The 21,306-nt window shown below is 36.8% G+C and overlaps 1 protein-coding gene across 1 annotated transcript in view; it reads right to left on the reverse strand.

The window, feature by feature from the left end:
* Positions 1 to 21,306, reverse strand: part of PREX1 (phosphatidylinositol-3,4,5-trisphosphate dependent Rac exchange factor 1) — a 2,105,011-nt gene that overhangs the window by 313,466 nt on the left and 1,770,239 nt on the right. Inside the window, exon 21 of the mRNA XM_044089931.1 lies at positions 1,091 to 1,253. Coding sequence (XP_043945866.1) covers positions 1,091 to 1,253 — 163 coding nt within the window. The remainder of the gene's footprint in view (positions 1 to 1,090; positions 1,254 to 21,306) is intronic.

A 21,306-nucleotide genomic window follows, 5' to 3' on the forward strand; every position in this document is an offset into this window, starting at 1 on the left:
GTGTCATGTCTTGGAATCAAACACTAAAATGTCAGTCCTGACCACATTAGTGTTTACCCTAGCAGTTCAGTGTCATGTCTCGGAATCAAACACTAAAATGTTAATCCTGACCACATTACTGTTTACCCTAGCAGCCCATGTATTGCTTTAACAAAAGTCATCCCCCCACATGCACACACACACACACACACACACACACACACACACACACACACACACACACACACACACACACACATACACACACACACACATACACATTTTCCCAGAGACTCATATACATGCACACATACCCATATTCACTCATTCACAAACAAGCCCTCCACACTCCCTCACATTCACGGAAGCACTCACCATACATCAGCATGCATGCCCCCATTCAGACACATGTACATGTAGCTTGCAATCCCCTGTCTAACATACTGCAACCATAAAAACACAAACACATATCCAGTCTTGGTATCTCTTACCTACCATACTGTGAACACCCCCCCCCCCAACCATGCATAATACATCAATACACACACATAATCCAGACTTGTGATTATCTACTTAACCCTTGTAGTGTAAGCATCGACAGAGAGTGCAAACATACATACAATGACACATTCCATGCCCATAGAGTGTCACAGGACTTACCTGCACTACAAGTACTCCCATAGGAATGAGTGGCTGCTCTCTTTTGATAGTGTTCACTTTTTCTTCCTGGAGTAAAACTTTATTCAGCCAAACAAATCAGGAGCTGCAGACAGTTCCTGGGGACAGCACATTGCTAATTAGCATTAATCGCTCACCCAGACTGTCATACTAGCATGCAGGCTTGTCTGTGAGACCACTCTTTGTGCTAATACCCCCACAACTGGGAAATCTCAGCAACAGAGACGTTTAAGAATCAGACAGGCTTCTACATCATGCTCAGCCTTTCTGAGTCCCAGTCGTATTTGTGCTGAGGTCAATATACCTTTCTCATTAAACTAAGCAAATTAAAGTAAACTGAAAAATACTCAAATTCTTGTAAAACGATGAATACAGACCATAGCCCCATGATGCAGGCATGTGTTTCTCAGCATTTCTAAGGGTACACACATACCTCTCGCCAGTTGTTGGTCTTTTGCCAAGTCATCCAGATCTTCATTCCCATCCCCAGCTGGGTCAGTTTCATCACCATCAGGTAGGTTAAAGCCGGCAATTGATTTCTGAAAGTAGTCTTCCTCAGCATCTTCAAAAGTCCTATAAACCCACTGGGAAGGGTCCTGGTAAAGTTTGAAAAGCCATTAGAAATTATTTGGTCACTGACAGTTTGTAGCAGCAGTATTAAATCACAAAGATAGATTAATCAAACCAAAATCATGTCTCAAAATCTGAAAGATGTATAATTACTGTATTTAACATTAAAGATGACAGCCTCACTTTTACAACTGCCATGGAAAATACACTACAAACACTGCTATATCAAAGTCTGGCCAGGAGAAACTAGAGTGCTAACAGTACATGCTGTAAAAATGTTAAAAGTTGAAGTTTACCACCTTAGGTCTCCTTGCCAAGTACCCTAAAAGGCAAAGCCATTTTACAAGTTATTTCCTCATAAATGAATAAGGTCTTACCCCAGTACCGGGCCCAGTTTAAGTGTCTGACAGGCACTTTTTACACAGTGCTTCTAGTAAGAAACACAGTCTTTACCTACCACTAAGTTATTTATGAGTGACAAAGAGTTCCTTTTTAGTACCTAATGCATTCCTCCTACCAAAGGGGGGGGGGGGGTGTCCACTTAAGTTCCCTAGCACTCAGATCTTATATTTCCTAGGGCAGTCCCCAGCACTTGGTTCCTGGTAAACGCACAGATCAATACCTAGCAGTGGGTTCCTATCAACTGCCTAGGGCACTCCCTGAGTATGGCCTTCTGAGTAAGAAAAATGGTTGAAGAAAACAGATGCAAACCTACTTTCACAGATTTGGTGAAGTGCTTGAGGGGAATGCTTGCAATGTCACTGCTGTAACAGTCATGGATAAACTTTGAAAATCAAAAAAAAAAATCCAATTCTTTTTCATCCATTATCATGTTCCTTTTGATAATTTTTGCAATGATGGATAATTCATACCTCTATACTTTCTTTACACATTTGATTATTTCTTACTTCCTTATTTTCCTGTGCTCCCTAGCTATTCAATTTAGTTTAAGATTTTTCACTGCTGCCTCCCTTTTCTGTCTCCTCCCCCCACTCCCCCATGGCCTTATAATTACTTCCTTTCCACTACTACTACCTTACTTAGCTTTTATACTACCTCTCCATCCCTCTCCCTTCACCTCCCTCATATTTTCATCTAATCTTCAGTTTACGATTCATTTCTCTACATTTTGTTGTCCACATGATATTAAATTGTAAGTAACCTTCTGGAACTTAACATTTACTCAATCACTCTTATTTGCAACTATTTTTTTTCCTTATTAGTACTACTTCTATAAGAGTTCCATGATATACTATCATGTCTTCTGTACATAACATTGTATAATTTTTCTGCATATAACACTATTATTTTTATTGATTTGTTATGCAGTGTCTGCTGTTCTGCTTGTGTACCTTCATGGTCCAAGTCATGCTTAGAAAGGGTCCCCAAAGAAATGTACTTACCTAGCTACCAAATATGAAAACAAATAAAATATATAAATAAAACAAAAACAAATAAGTGCCTACAACACTTCAATATCACTGGGTTCCAAATATGTGCAGGGACAAGACGCCATTACTGGATTCCTGTAAGTGATTAGGAAACTCCCTGAGCAGTGGATTCCTAGTAACTGCCTAGAACACTCCCTAGAAATAGGTTCCTAGAATGTGCCAAGGACAATCCCCAGTGCTCATTAACTAATAGTTGACTAAGGTGGTCTCCAGCAGTGGAGTCCTAGAAACAAATACTGGAAGAAGCCACACTTCAGTGGAGTGCCTCTGGCAGCAGCATCTTCCAGTGGTAGGTGAGTTGCCTGATAACAAAAGAGAGTGCAATTACCAGTCTACAAGGAAAGGTGTTACTTAACCACTCTAAGCTCCTCTCTTGCTTGAGCAAAGAAGGCAAAATTGGTCTGTCTTCCTGAACTCATGCACCTTAATATAAAATCTGAGCTGGTAGTACCTATCCAAGATATGAAGGTCTCTCATGCCTGTGGATTCTTCCCCTGTAAGTAAAACAGGGAGGTAAATGGACTTGTGTAAGAAAACTTCTGAGGCTAATAATTCATGATGATTTGTAATTTACTTGATTAAGTACTACCTGGGAAAGTAAGAAAATGGCCTATGGGGAAACTTGTTTTACCTTGGTTAATGAATTTCAAAGAAAAATACAATAAAACAAATAAATACAGTTTAAATTGTTCCAACAAATCGCACTGGAACAGGACACTGGATAAAAACGACTTTTAATGAAAAACACAAGTATTAAGCACTTTCGTCCCTACAATAATGGGACTTCATTAGGATACACAATATAATTTTGTAACTCTCCTTAAATACCATCCTGAACATCCCAATAGGCTGATGAAACATCTACTATGCCCATTTTCAATTACTATTAATAAAATGGTGATCATAAATACAGTCACATTAAAAACTAGAATAAAATGCTCATGATACTACACAAGTATAAAATGACATAAAAATCCACTATATATATATATATATATATATATATATATATATATATATATATATATAGTTTTACTTCATAATCTTGAATTACTGAAATCCTGAATTTCAGTAACCCAAGACTATAAAGTCGAACCATTCACAATACCGAAATCCACAATCCTGAATCACACAGTCACGAACATACATACACCATAGGTAAACCAAGTGTGAAACAAAGTGGGTATACCAGTACAGCCAAAAATGACTAATCAGCAGTCCTCCATATAAAAAAAGGCTGTCATCAAAGGCCAGTTTGTCCGGCTGGCTAGACTGGTTTCGGGCGATCAAGTCTATCAAAACCAAGTGACTTGTCTTGTAGATATGTTTACAACTAGGGGTTACCCTAAGGATTTAATATACAATGTTAAACAGGAGGTGGAGAAGAAAAGGTATGAGGGCTGGTTTCAACCTTTGTTAAGAATTGCTAATGAAAGTGTCAGAGACATTGTTTCGATGAAGGATGGACATAGTGAAAAAGATTTCCATAGTGCATTTTTAACTGTCTATGATCCCAGGGTGGAACCATTAAGGGCAATTCTGGTTAAAAACTGGAATATTTTTCACTGTTTTGATGGTTATACCGACATTCTGGGTTCAGGTCCACAAATTGTAAGGTAAAACCATTAAGCAATACCTAGAAGGTTCTTTAGATTTTACATCTTCTAATAGAAGGAATGGCACCTTTAGATGTGGGAACTGCAGGCAATGTTCTTTTTTGAAAGTCTGTGACCATCTTAAGTTAAATAATATAACCATCAAGATTCCCTTTCATTTTGACTGTAACTCTTCTTCTAGTTTGATTTACTGTGCATCTTGTGAAAACTGTGCCAGTTTCAATATTGGCAAGACCCAGAGAAGGTTTTGTGACCGTATTTATGAACAATTATGGGACATTAGGAATAATGACAACAAAAACGCCCTGGCTAAACATATTTCTGTTTCCTAATCATCATTTTGTCTTTTCAGGTATTGACATGGTGAGAAAAGAGTTACATGGGGGTCCTTGGAAACTTGTGCTTGAGTACAAAGAGCTATTCTGGCAGGTTAAACGTGAAACGTTTATTCTGCCCCAGGTTTAAATGACAACGTATCCATAAGCAGTGTTTTAAAACTAAAGTCTTTGAATGTTTAAACTTTTAAGGTTTATTAGAACATTTGTTTTGGAATTTGATTGTTTCACATGCTTTTTGTATGTGTGAAGTATATTGGGGTTTGTTACTTTAAATGGACTTAACTGAATTCAGTTAATTGATTTTAGGGTTAGTTTTTCTATTGGTGGTTTTTATCATGTGATGCTGTTTGCAACACTTTTAAACTTGTGTAAAGGCTTGTTTTAATGTTTCTGATGAAGTCATTGATGTATTCCTAACGAAAGCGCTTAAACTATTTTGGAAAAATACAGCAAAGTCAAACACAACAAAGTCATCATGGAGGACTGCTGACTAGTCATTTTTGGTTGTACTCGTATACCCTCTTTTTTCACACTTGGTTTACCTGTTTGTGTATTGGTTCCTGGTTTTCTACAATACATACACCATACACCACATAACATACACACTATTCCATCCACACAAATCACACAAAACTACACTAAAAATAAGCAGGGGGGCAAGCCCCCCTGCACCCACCACACACCCCCTACTTATACACACCAACTCCGAGGTCACACATAACATAAAAATAAAAAAAAACTTCACATCATGCCATCCTCCACTTGCTCGCACTCAAATACACATCACACATACACAAACACCAACAAATTCAACACTCACACTCACACGTACACCTCCCTACCCTTACCCACACATACAACATACAAAAACACACACATACACTCACACACCTGCAATCTCAGGGACCATAACACTACACATGATGTACTGGAAATGCATAAGCACGGATTCGAGATATTCAAATCCGCTCTTATGCACTTTCGGCATTCTGGTTTTTGCCTTCGTGGTCTCGGGTTACTGAAATTCGGGATTTCAGAAATTTGAGAGTATGAAGTGTAACTATGCATATATATATATATATATATATATATATATATATGTATATATATATATATATATATATATATATATATATATATATATATGCATATATATATATATATATATATATGTATATATATATATATATATATATATATATATATATGTATATATGGGTCTATGTTAAAACATCGAAAGTGCAGTTCATCGAACTGCACTATCACGAACCCACTTTAGCAAAAGTTCATAACATCGAACATGCACTTTCGCTAAAGTAAATAAAACAAAATTAAAAAATACACACAAAAAAAATGTAAACACTACTATGCAGGGGGGCAAGCCCCTCTGCGCCTCCCATACCCTCCCTACTTTAATATTCTAACTCTGAGATCGCACTACAGTGGGGAAAAGGGAATATTCCCTTATCCCCACTGTATCGCAATCTCCACAAATGATTTGTTAGTTGTGCATCAACAGAATATGTTGATGCACAACTAACAAAACATGCAAACTGCATGTTTTTTCGTGTTTTACTTTGTTTTAGCGAAAGTCCGGTGGTGGTGCTGCGGTAGCTTTGTCGCCTCACAGTTAGACGTTGCCCATTCAATTCTCAGTTAGAGCGTCTTCTGTGTGGTGACATACGTGAACGGGGGTTCCTTCGTTGAAGGTTGTGCGTTAAGCCCGGCAAGCCAGCACATAAAACTCTACTGCCAATCATTAGCGGACCGGAGTTCCGCTGTGGCGACCCCTAACTGGGAAAAGCCGAAAGACACACACAAACTTTGTTTTAGCGAAAGTGCATATTCGATGTTATGCACTTTTGCTAAAGTCAGTTTGTCAAAGTGCAGTTCTATTAACTGTACTTTTGAAGTTCTGGCAAGGACCCATATATATATATATATATATATATATATATATATATATATATATATATACATACACACATGTATAGATATATATATATATATATATATATATATATATATATATATACACACACACACACACACACACATACACAGTGGATAAAAGAAGTATACACACCCCTGTTAAAATGCCAGATTTTTGTGATATAAAAAAAAAAAAATGAGACCACAATAAATCATTTCAAAACCTTTTCCACCTTTAATGTGACCTACAACCTGTACAATTCAATTGAAAAACAAACAAATCTGTTAGGGGAAAAAATATAAAAAATAAAAAATGTACAATAAGCTGGTTGCATAAGTGTGCACATCCTTAAACTAATACTTTGTTGAAGAACCTTTTGATTTAATTACAGCATTCAGTCTTCTTGGGTAGGAGTCTATCAGCATGGCACATCTTGACTTGGGAATATTTGTCCACTTGTATTGCAAAAGTGCTCCAAATCTGTCAGATTGCGAGGGTATCTCTTGTGCACAGCCCTCTTCAGGTCACCCTACAGGTTTTCTATTGGATTTAGGTCTGGACTCTGGCTGGGCCATTCCAAAACTTTAATTTTCTTCTGGTGAAGCCATTCTTTTGTTGATTTGGATGCATGCTTGGGGTCACTGTCATGTTGAAAGTTGAAATTTCTCTTCATCTTCATCTTTCTAGCAGAGCAATGAAGGTTTTGGGCCAAAAGTGACTGGTATTTGGAACTGTTCATAATTCCCTCCACCCTGACTAAAGCCCCAGTTCCAGCTGAAGAAAATCAACCCCAAAGCATGATACTGCCACCACCATGCTTCACCGTGGGATGGTGCTCTTTTGGTGATGTGAAGTGTTGTTTTTGCACCAAACGTAACTTTTGGAATTGTGGCCAAAAAGTTCAACTTTGGTCTCATCAGACCATAAAACAATTTCCCACAAGCTTTTGGGAAATTTGATGTATTGTTTTGCAAATTTCAGCCTGGCCTGGATATTTTTTCTGTGTAAGAAAATGCTTCCATCTTGCAACTCTACCCCATAGTCCAGACGGGTCTACTTCTAATGCCCGAAACGCCGATTCGCCGACAGGGAAATAACCGATGCCAGAAACCCGACAACACACAAACCCGACAACGCGAAACACCGAACACCATAACACCGACACACTACACGTCAACACCACAGTACACTACAACACATATCCACTAGCCCTAACCCAAACCCTAACCCTAAGGTCCGACACTACCGCACACTCCCTACCTGCACCCTAACCCTAACTCACTTACACACCCCAAACCCCAAGCTCCGACACTACCGCACACTCCCTACCTGCACCCTAACCCTAACTCACTTACACACCCCAAACCCCAAGCTCCGACACTACCGCACACTCCTACCTGCACCCTAACCCTAACTCACTTACACACCCCAAACCCCAAGCTCCGACACTACCGCACACTCCCTACCTGCACCCTAACCCTAACTCACTTACACACCCCAAACCCCAAGCTCCGACACTACCGCACACTCCCTACCTGCACCCTAACCCTAACTCACTTACACACCCCAAACCCCAAGCTCCGACACTACCGCACACTCCCTACCTGCACCCTAACCCTAACTCACTTACACACCCCAAACCCCAAGCTCCGACACTACCGCACACTCACCTATCACACACCCTAACCCTACATCCCTGAGTATTGCACACTTACCTGTCCGCTCCCTACTCCTAAATCCCTCACTATCGCATACTTACCAGGTCGCGCTTACACATTCCCCTTGTCGGTCTTCCGTCTGTCGGGATTCGAGCGTGTCGGTCAACTGCGTTGTCGGGTTTCTGGCGTCGGTTATTTCCCTGTCGGCGAAACGGCGTTTCGGGCATTAGAAGGAGACCCAGTCAAGACATATGGAGGATACGGGAGATTGTTGTCACATGTAGTACACGACCAGTACTTGCCAGAAATTCCTACAGCTCCTTCAGTGTTGCTGTAGGTCTCTTGACAGCCTCCCTGACCAGTTTTTATCTTGTCTTTTCATCAATTTTAGAGGGACGTCCAGTTCTTTGCAACTTCACTGATGTCCCATATTTTCTCCACTTTTTGATGACTGTCTTCACTGTGTTCCATGGTATAGCCGATGCTGTGGAAATTTTTTGTACCCTTCTCCTGACTGATACCTTTCAACAATGAGATCCCTTTGATGCTTTGTAAGCTCTCTGCAAACCATGGCATTTGCTGTAGCAGGCAACTGAGTAAATGTCAGGAAAATCCTATTAGGACAGCAGAACTTTTTTGGGAGTTAATCAGAGTCTCTTTATTTGATGGCAGGTGTGTACCTACAAAGACTGAATTCTGTAATTAAATCAAAAGGTGCTTCAACAAAGTATTGGTTTAAGGGTGTGTACACTTATGCAACCAACGTATTGTATATTTTTTATTTTCTTATATTTTTCCCCTAACAGATTTGTTTGTTTTTTAACTGAATTGTACAGGCTATAGGTCACATTAAAGGTGGGAAAAGTTTTGAATGATTTATTGCGGTCTAATTTTTTTATATCACAAAAACCCGGTATTTTAATGTGGGTGTGTACACTTTTTATATCCGCTGTACATGTACAATATCCAGAATAAACCTCTAGAATTTCTTAGCTTTTTCCTGCAATATAGGAGATATAGAAATTACCTCATTTAAACCTGGGGGAAATTAGAAAATAATCTCAACTGCCACTGCATTTCTTTCTTCATCAAACCAGTTTTCCAATTACCCCCTCTCTGGTCACTTTGAATGGTGGCCAAGATACTAAAAGTAAATTTACTAAACCCATCACACACTAAAGAATGTTTATATAGGGCATTACTCTCCTTTTTGTTGTTAATGTCATAAATATGTTTGTAAATCCTGTTCCTCAATGCCCGTTTCATCTTACCCACATAACTTTCACAGCTACCACACTTAGCCAGGTATACAATCTGTCTGGTACCACAGTTCCCAGCCTGGAATCTAATATATGTCTTCATTACATTCCCCAATGTTAAATGTGCCTCCTTGTTAATATATGTGTACTGTTTGCATTGCCCATAGGGTTTAGCCCCCTTTCCTACATTCTCTTTAATCCTGATTCTAGATTCCAACAACTGTTTAAAGTTGGCACCTGTTTTATTAATAAACACTGGTTCATTACCCACTACCACATGGATTTGGGGGTTCACCTTAAAAATATTCCAGTTCTTTCTGATATTTCTTATTTCACCAGCAAAACAATTGTGCTGTAGTATGCAAGCTTTTTCAAATCTCTGAACATTTCCATTAGCTTCAAAGTTTTCAGAATTCAAGCCCACACCTAATAATGGCTTATATTTATGGCCCCAATTGTGGTAAACCTCCTGTAGAATCTGGTCAATAAGTTCCTTAAGATAACCTCTAAGGTAAAACATTTCACCCAGCTTGTCCAGTTCACCCTTCACATCCTGAAAATGTGATGTCATTCTGGCCACATGAATGGCTTGGCCTTTGACCAGACTTTTTTTCTGTGTTAAAGGGTGATTACTGGAAAAGTGTAAATAAGAGTTACAGAAGGTCTCTTTATGGTAAATGTTCGACCTAACTCCATTTTCATAATGTGATATAGTAATATCCAAATAATTAATATGCAGCACATTGTATGTGTGAGGAAACTCCAAATAGTGTGTGGTACTGTTTAAATCATCCAAAAATACTAGAATGTCATCACTAGAACCTCTTCATAAGAAAAACAGGTCATCTAAAAATCCTGTATTTAATAATACATTCTTCCAATGAGGGCAGCTAAACAAAAATCTCTTTTCCCATCCCAGCAGGACTATGTTAGCATATATGGGGGCACAAGCTTCCCGCACCACTACCCCCTTGACCTGCTGAAAATATTCCACCTCAAAGTATATAAAATTATTCTCCAAAATAAAGGACATAATTCCACATAAAAGCATGATCCCATCACGTGAAAAAGAAGAACTGAGGAACAATGTTTCTTCAAATAACTGTAACCCCTCCTCTTGGGTATTACTGAAAAAAGATTGTTTATATCCACAGTAAGAAATGATAGATCTTTGTTCCATAATTCCTTTTTCCACTGACCTAGAAAACCCCAAGAATCCCTAATTATATGAGGGGTATTTTCTAACAATGGCTTTACCCACCAGTCCACAAGGACAGCTAACGGATGCGTTTTAGAGCCATTTGCTACTACAATGGGCCGAAAATGGGGTTCCTTTATATCCTTGTGGATTTTGGGAATAGTAAAAAAGGATGGAATAATAGGATGTTTGTTGCTTAAAAATGCATACAGTTCCACATTAATTCTTTGCATTAATACATATTCCTCAAGATAGGAATCTATCCTGGAATAAGATATGTTAATCTCGTTTTTAGAGACAGGTTTATAAACTCTTTCATCAAACAAAATAGCCTGCATGTTATTAGAATAATCTACGGAATTAAATAAAACCAACCCCCCCCCCCCAATCAGGTGTCATAATACGAATGCTAGCATCCTGCCTTAGTTCTTGCAGTAACAACATCTCATCTCTAGAGAGATTATAATCCTTCTATTTATTCTTATAATGGAGCTTGTATATATCTTCTGTAACTATTTTTTCATACACTTTGAGTACGGGATGTAGTGGTGGATTAAAGGCACTCTTCCTTTTAGGCATCAATTGTCTATGATCAGGGACTTGTACTTTTTCGCCTTGTTTAGAAAACATAATATTAAAATCAAGTTTCCTCTAGTACATCTTAAATTCTACCAGGCTGTCCACTATATCCACCCTCCTCTTGGGTATAAATTTAAAACCTTTCAAAAATAATCTAAAATAATCCTTTGTTATAGCTCTCTCTGTGTGATTGTAAATAGTAAATCCATTGTATGTATTAACTATCTCCTTCTGTAGTTGCTCCTGCCCCTGTAAAAATTACTGTTCTGTTGCTAAAAATGTGTAATTGGTTGGATATTGTCCCTTCTCCAAATATCTGCTTGCCAGTCTCTCTGAGCGGCTTAGTACCTGAAAATCCTGTTTAGAATTTTCACAGGGTACATCATAGCTTATGGCCTCATGATTATTGTACTGCGCATGTTCTTTCTCTACTCCAGACTGTAAATCCCTCATTAAATCACCATGTCTCACTTCAAATCCGTCATTTTCTATAGGGTGTATGTTCACAGAACATAGCAGTGGTAAAACCTCCTTGTTTTTATACTGCTTAATGTCCCTTTCTTGTTGTTCTTCTTTCGGCTTTTCCCGGTTAGGGGTTGCCACAGCGGAACTCCGGTCCGCTAATGATTGGCAGTAGATTTTCTATGGTGCTGAGGTGCCAGCTTGATGCCCAACCTTCAACAAAGTCATGCCCATTTACACATGTCTTTTGAACGCCACTCCACCGCGGGGAGGACATGCAGACACCACACAGAAGTCGCTCCAGCCCAGAATCGAACGGGAGAACCTCTTGCTGTGAGGCGACAACGCTACTGCTGCAACACCGCGACTTCTCTAATTTCTGTTAATTTTTAAGGAACAATGAATAACTTATTTTTTCTACCTTATCTAAAATCATACAATAAAATTCATGGTATTCCGAAACAGTAAGTCTTCACAAATACTGTGCAACATACCCTCTACCTCCTTAATGAGAATTATCACTTGTTTCTCATAGTAGTACAGGATTTTCCTAAGAAATTCCAATCCATATGCATCAAAAAAACAAAATAATGTACAATATTATCATCATATACAATACCAAATGGGAATTTATCCATTCTTAAACCTTGGAGTATGATTTTTAATGCAATACATTCTTTAAAATAAGCAATGTCCATTTGAATAGTTTTATACTTAAAAAAGTTTATTTTCAAAGCCATAAATCATGTCTTTCAATGAAAGAAAACCATTTTTATCACCAGGGTTCAAATGATCACTGGGCTCTTGCCCAGCATCTCCCGAATTAGCAGAAAAAGAAAATTAATTTTGTGATAACCCCTTAAATTTTCCCCTATTGTCTGATACTTCATTACTTGCTGTGTTGGCTACATCAGCTGCATAACAGTTTTATGACCTAGAGTATTATTCGTTCTGGGCATAACATTCAGCCCCATAGTAAAAAAAAAGTGCCTGAAACTCCAACACCGCCGACATCCTTTTCAAGTGAAACTGAACGCTGTGCACATAGAATAGCATCTTTGTCTGTGTCTTGAGACCCTCGGCCATCCATAAAGCATCTCAGAGCTCCGTCTTGACTTTCTGTTTCTTCCAGGTTGACCACATGACTCCGTGACCCATTCGGGTTACTCCAGCTGCCAATAGGAGCTCCCTCCTGAGTAAAGGAGGCTGAATTGAAACTGCATGTACCAGAATTCACAGGTACAGGCTGGTCCTAGGGGGTTATGCAAGCAATGAGATTAGTCAACTACCCCTTTAACACGGACACCTCCTCGCTCAAACACACTAACTCCGATTCAGCAGCCCTTGTAGCAGAGATTCCACAAGTGCCAAACGTATCCATCCAGTCCCCGAAGCCAGAAAATGAAAGTACTAGTAACCACAAAAATAAGGCCCGGCATGAAAAAATAACCAATCCAACAAATCGCACTGGAATGGGATACTGGATAAAAACGACTTTTAATGAAAAACACAAGTATTAAGCACTTTTGTCCCTACAATGATGGACTTCATCAGAATACACAATATAAGCTTCAACACTCAGAATACAAGCTGAATGCAGTCATTTTGAACTTTGACCCCTGATTTCACACTGACACATCGCAGATTCAAGAAGAACACTGTTCCAGGAAGTAGAACTGCTGTAAATGCGACTTTGTGATGAAAAACGAACTTTATGACATCTAAATGTGAGTTATTTTTTATAACAACTTACTTATTTAAGATGTCATTTATAAAATATGAAAGTTATAATGATTTTAAATGATTCAGTATGCCATAGTAAGCAAGTGAGATATTTTAGAAGGCATAGAAGGTAAAACATATATACACATGTTTTTGAAAGCTTACATGACTGCAACATATTATTGTATATAAATACTTATGATTTAAACATATATAATGTTATAAATCATTTGACTTATCTAATTGACAAGCACAAGTATCATTATGATTATATCTTAGAAGAAACTGTCACGTGACATATTTTAAAGCAGCAGTTCAGATATATAAAATACAGATGGCTTTCTTCACAATGATTTATGTATAACTAGGAATTTACATTGCTGTGCAGTATGACTTGTAAACATATGTATGAGTATAAATATTTTATTTACTGGCAATAATAAGTATGAGAAGAAAGCTTTGGTGCAAGTAATTTAAAGTTTTTAAAACTGTTAACTGCATTTCTATGGCAGAAAGTAGGAATACCTTAATATATGTAATGTCTGAACCATTATAGCCTAAGTTAGTGAATCCAAATGAACATAAGAACTTACTTTTACAAACTTTTAATAAACTAATATATAGATATGCCCTTTTTTTTTTTTCTCTCTCTCTCTCTTCCTTTCTCTCTCTCTCTCTCTTCTCGGTTCCCATTATCAAGTTTATTAGAATGCTATTTTGAATATGAGTGTATTTTACAAAATAGATGTACATAGTAATATGAGCTGTTTCTAAATGTTCTTATTTGTTTATATGAAGCTGATTTATAAATGATTTAGCCTTGTCTTACTAGATAATCTAATTAAATGAGGTTAACTTTAGTTAATAATAGTATTGAATTGATATGGTGGCAGCTGAGGTACTGCTGCTTAGGATAGGGGGATAACTTGAGTGGTATGTGCTACTCAAAGTTGGAGTTCTTAACTCCAGGCTGGGTGCAATGTTTAATCCTAATATTATTTTCACCTGTTTATTGTTGTTTGTATATAGTTCTGACATCCACAACACATTTTATAAACTTATTGTCACTACAAATAAAAGTGAAGCTTATACAAAATCCCATAAGATTTTCAATAAATATAGCTATAATTAATGGTACACCTAAAGGAGGAGGTATAACATCATTTATTTTGTTAATTGTTATTCTGATTATATGTTTTATATGTTTATAAAAGCTAAATGATTTCTCTAAAAGGAATTTCTTTAAACATTAATGGACTGAATAACCCATGTAAAAGGGCAAGTTTAATGAGATACATTAATTTGCATAGGGCCAACTTAGTATTCCTTCAAGAAACACATCTCCTGAAAAGGATATTGATAAATTAGTCACTAATAAATATACAGTCTTGGTTAGTTCAGAACACACTCAGAAAAAAAGAGGAGTGGCTATTTTATGGAATAAAAGTATGCCCATACCTAAAACTATTAAGTTTTATAAAGATGATAAAGGAATGTTTTGTATGGTTACAATACAGATTAATGGAAAGACATATACATTAATCAATGTATATTGGATACCAGGAATTGGCATTAATACAATGAAACACCATCTCAATAAGATCATATCATTTTCTATAGGAGATATTATTTTAGCAGGTGACTTTAATTGTATCCTACATGAAAAAGATACTACTACTATAGGAAAAAGGAAAATTACATCTAATGCAAAACATTTAAAGGATTTTGTTAATTTATATCATTTGAATGATATTAATAATCAGATAGATTCAAAATCATTACCATACACTTTTTTTCTAACAGATATAAAACTTATTCAAAAATAGATAGAGTCTTTATTTCTAACCAGATGGTTACAGACTTAATTAATTCTAAAATCATTTTGTGTCCTATATCAGATCATAATTCAATTGTCTTTGAGTTTATGATAAAAAGTACTTACAATGTTCAGATCAAAAGGATACCAGCATACTTAACTCAACTAAAAGACTATAAAGATTATATACTTTCAGAAGTGCAACATTTTTTAGACTTAAACAATACACCTGAAGTCTCCATTGTTTATGTTTGGGATGCTTTAAAATCATATTTATATGGACAAAGTATCAGATGGTATAATAATAAAAGGAAATCTTGGGACAAGGAATTACTAGATATTCAAAGCAAATTAGACTCATACAAACATAATAATAAAGAAAATATTATGGACAAAAAAAGTCATTGAAGAAATAAATAAATTAAATGAGAAATACAAAGAAATTTTAACTCATAAAGTTAAAATAACATTAGAGAAATATAAGTTTTTGTCTTACTCAATAAGTCCCAAATACTTACATAGACTTAAAAATAAAACAAAAAGGTTGAATAAACAAAATCATATCAAAGAAATTTTCTCTCCAAAGAAAAAGAAGAATGTTTCTAGTTTACCAGAAATATTAGATGAATTTAGAAATCACTTTCACAAAATTAATCATAATAACATTAACATGGAACCTAAAGATAAAATAAAGAAATTTATAACTACAAACATGAACAAAAAACTTAATAAACAACAGACTAAACTAATGGATAAAAATATTTAATATACAGAGGTTATTACACAAATAAACAAGCTTAAATCAAACAAAGCACCAGGTAATGATGGTATTTTACCAGAGATCTATAAAATTCTACCCAAAAGTACTTACTCATTAATACATAAGGTTTTTATTTTGGCCCAAAATGAGTTAACAACTCCCCCATCTTGGCAATACACATTTATTTCACCAATTTTAAAACCCAATAAAGACCCAACCAGATGCACTTCATATAGACCTATTTCATTACTTAATGTTGACTATAAAATGTTTATGAGTATTTTTGCTGATAGATTAAAGACAATCATCCCAGGCATTATAGATATAGACCAGACAGGCTTTATTGTAAATAGAAATACTTTTGATAATATAAGGAGAACTTTAACGTTAATTGATTTTGCAAATAGGAAAAAGAAAGATTTAACACTTATTAGTCTCGATATAAGTTCAGCATTTGATTCAGTAAGTTGGGACTACTTGTTTATCTTACTGAAGTGCACAAACTTCTCAGATGCATTTGTAAATCTAATTGAACATTTATATAAAGGAGCATTGGCTTACATTAAGATAGGAACATATGTCTCACAAAAATACCCATTTTAAAAGGTACAAAACAAGGGTGTCCACTCTCTCCACTATTATTTACTTTAATAATGGAGCCTTGGGCTAATTTGATCAGAAACAGTACTGATATAGAAGGATTTGATATAGATGAAAATACAATATCTAAAATTCAACTTTTTGCAGATGATGTTCTAATTACATCAGCTGGATCTAACTCTTCTATGCAGTCCTTATTTGATAAAATGATGGATTTTAAAAATATCTCTGGTTTAATATTCAATGAAGAAAAAACTAAAATATTACCAATATACACACGAAAAAATGTCCTCATTAATGATTTTAACAAATATATTCCCAACTCAGGTCAGATAACTTACTTAGGTATAATATTAACTAAAGATATCAAATCTATTATACATAATAATTATAGTACCTGTCTTCTTAATATACAAAATCTTTTCAATAGCTGGAACAATATGTTTTTTAACATGGAAGAGAGACTCACAATTATTAAAATGATAGTATTCCCTAAGATATTATACTTAATACAATCAATAATACTCCCACCTACAAAAATAATTATTAAGAAATTGAATTCACTAATGTTAAATTTCTTATGGGCACCTAATAGACCTAGGATTGCATTAAAGAAACATACTAATAGCTGGTCTCAAGGGGCATTTCATTTCCAGACTTTAATTTATATACTATCTCTTCTATTATAAAAGTTATTACTTTGTTAATAGATCAGTCATATGTTGCAAGATGGAAAGATTACTGGGAACTAATTAGCATTCACTTCATGAAAATCTCTTTAGTACATAAAAATATTATTGTAAATAACCCCATGTTATGGTTACTAAAAGAATTTTGTACTTCATCCATTACACCAAAATATGTAGTTAGTTACCCATTAAACATTATTATCAGTTATCGTAATTATATATTCATGCATCCTAAGTATAAGGAATGGAATTTTATTCTATTCCCTATAATGTATACACAAGGTATGCTTTTGTCAACCACCTCTGAAAGAACTCTTTTAGTCACAGAGAATGATCTAAAGTATTGGTATCAGTTGCTGTCTGATAATAAAGTAAAAAATTTAGACTTCTTAAAGCAAGAATTTGATTTGAGAGAAACATGTTGATTAGAAATTCAGACTTTTAGACAACATCTTATTAATAAAATTGATTTAATGTCTTTAACAGTTAAAGAAGCTGTTCCAATACTGATTGATTACTTGATATTAAATTTACAACATAGAGTTTCTGATAAAGGTAAGCTCTCATACATACATAAAATTATCAGAGAAGAAACTCATTACAGTTCAGATACCTATTGGAATTATTTCATTTCCATTAATGGTGAATCACCAAAACAACAAGATAAACAATATATATTGGAATCTGCTTATAAAACTACTTCTTCCATTAATTGGAGACTTTTTACTTGGAAATTTTTACATAGATCCTTCTATACACCTTTAATGATGAATAAAATAAATAATAAAGACAACTTATGTAAAAGATGTAATGTAGAAATAAATGCTGATTGGGCACATATGTTTTATGACTGTATAAAATTGAAGGAATATTGGAAATTAATCAATGATTTTTTGCAGGTCCTTTTCACAGATAATTTCATTGTTTCTAAATCACTTATATTATTTAACACACCTGTTCCTAAAAGTGTTAAAAAAGTTAAACTTCCCTTATTATGGTCTATTCTAGCAGTGGCTAGAAAAATAATAACCAGAAATTGGATTTCAGATACCCCTCCTTCATTTAATGAATTTAAAAATGTTATGACTGAAGTGTGTCATATGGAATTGATGACAATAAAACCAAGAACTACTAGAAAAACATCTTATTATATTATATGGGATACTTTACAAAACCTGTTAAAAAAATCTTAGTCTCAATAGCATGACATTATAGTTTAATCAATTGATTTGATTTGTAGTGGATGTCTTTGTAAATACTTTGGTTATTTTATTGAATGTTATAACTATTTCTATTTTAATTGCTTGTATAAAATTGTTATGATATTTATTTTGTATGTTAAAAACAATAAACTTGTTTTTAAAAAAAAAGAATACACAATATAACTTCATAACTGTCCTTATATACCATCCCAAACATCCCAATAGGCTGATGAAACATCTACTATGCCCATTTTTCAATTAATATTAATAAAATGGTGATCATATATACAATCACATTAAAAACTAGAACTCCTGTCCAGTTGGTGAATTTGGGAATATTGAGGCAATGTTACAATTGCCTCATGTACACTGACAACCCTCTCCTCCTCCCACATAACACAAATACTTGCGAGAGATGCAGCTATTTAGCCAAACTGGAGGCTGAGCTCTCTCAACTCAGGACTGGCAAGACCAGACAGGAGGAGAAGGCAGCTACACACACCACAAAACCAGTCTCACATAAAGCTATCACAACAATGAATCAAACACATAAACACACAAAGTCATACTCGGAGGCTCTGAGCAAAAATTTACCTAAACAGCAGAGGCCACCAAAGCAGACATCCAAGCAACTGCCACCTCATGACACACCACAGGCAACACATAAACCACAAAATCAGTGTGCAAAGCAGTCACAGCCCTTAAGGCCAAATACAACACCAAACATACTTGTCATAGGTGACTCCATAGTCAGACACACTGACGCCCCACTCACCAGGCTGAACAAGGAGAGGGTCACAGTAAGCTGCCTATCGGGCGCTAGAATCCGCCACATAACACAAGCACTCGGGTCACTCCACAGCAAGTACAAATATGACACAGTCATTGTCCATGCTGGTGTGAACGACCTGAGACGTACCTCCCTGGACTACATGAAAAGAGACATAGAGGAGCTCTCTGATTATGTAGCCCAGGCAGGTATGACCCTGACCCTGAGCAGTATCCTTCCTTCACCAAGAATGATGCCACAACATAGAGACAAGATGATCAGCTTTAACAATTGGCTTAATTTCTGGTGTCATTCAAAGGGGATCCAGTGTCTGTCTGCCTGAGATGACATGCTTGACAAGCCACGCTGCTTCTAAGGGACGGCTTGCACCTGTCACCCTGGGATTCCGGATATTGGCTAAGGCTCTTGCCACCCCTTAGTGCCTTTTTAGGCAAGGCTCAAATTCTAAACCTACCACCCTAGAAAACAAAAATGGGAAGAAACTAAGGGTAATGCTGCTCAATGCCAGAAGTCTAAATCTTAAAATGCACGCACTCGAGGCCCTTCTCAGTATGGAGAACATCGATGTCTGTGCTGTGACTGAAACCTGGTTCAAGGCTCCTGAGAGCACCCCGGCACTATCAGGTTTTACCTCATATCATGCGTTCCGGCCCCAAAACCTGGACCACACCACAAAAGGAGGGGGTGTATCCATATTCATCAAGGATACCCACACCTCCAGGTTGGTGGCAACGCACGAAGCATCGGAAACCATCCAGGTGCAGTTAACCATAAGCAAAACTGCTCTACAATTTGTAGCATGCTACAGGCCACCCTCTCAAACTCAGGAACCCCACACAGCCTTCCTGAAGACACTGGAGGGTATAAATGTATCTCCAAACACCATTATATTGGGTGACTTCAACTACCCGAACATAGACTGGGAACATTACTCAAGCCCCAACTTTCTAGCCCAAAGGTTCCTGGAGTTCATAAATTCAAATGCCATGGAACAACTAGTCACCGTTCCCACACGAGGAGAAAATATACTTGATCTCATCATCACAAACATGGGGACAAAATGCTCCACACCGGAAGTATATCCCTCATTGGTGAGATCAGATCACAAACTTATCTCACTGGAAATCCACATCCCGCCCCCACCCCAAACAAAAAAGACCACAGTGAAGAACTTCTCTAAAGCAAACTTCACACTACTCAAGACTGGTGTGGTATCCTTCAAGGCCCCTGAGCCAGTGGAAACCACAATCCAAGCTGCGGAAGCCCTTACAAATGCCTTCTACGAACACCTCCAGGACTGCATGGATCAGGCAATCCCTAATAAAACCAAGACTCTTTCCACCAAGGGCAAACGCCCAGTCTGGTGGACCCCAGCCATAAACAAACTTTACAATAAGAGGAGAAAGCTGTTACATGATAGAGCAAAATCCATAAAAGAGAAGACACCCTTGATCATTATTAGTAAAAAAGTACGAGCACTCATAAAATCATCCAAGGCCAACTTTGAGAGAAAAATTGCAATAGATTCAAAGACAATCATAAGGCCTTCTTCAGCTATGTTAGAAACCTGGGTGGAAACTCCCAGATATGCAGAATTAGTCCAAAATGATACAAAATCACTGAACCCACAGACATTGCCAACATACTGGCAGACAGGTTCAGTGCAAACTTCATCCCCCTCTCCCCCCCAAAAGGAGAGATAACTATCCCAGCGGAGTGTAGCCTCCCAGACATCTCAAATGCGCAGGTGAAAGCTGCTCTCTCTAAAGCTAAAAACACAGCATCAATGGGACCGGATGGTGGCCCCGGCTGTGTGCTACATGAACTCAACGAGGAACTAAACCCGCATATAAGGCAGCTGTTTAATCTTAGCCTTACCACAGGATACGTGCCCAAGGAGTGGCGTACAGCAACTGTGGTCCCACTCCACAAAGGCGGTGCCTCTACGGACCCTGGTAATTACCACCCCATAAGCTTAACAAGCCTGGTCTGCAAAGCTATGGAGA

Source organism: Protopterus annectens, chromosome 12.part0 (assembly GCF_019279795.1).
Source record: "Protopterus annectens isolate FY-2018-M chromosome 12.part0, PAN1.0, whole genome shotgun sequence".
Classification (NCBI taxonomy): domain Eukaryota; kingdom Metazoa; phylum Chordata; order Ceratodontiformes; family Protopteridae; genus Protopterus; species Protopterus annectens.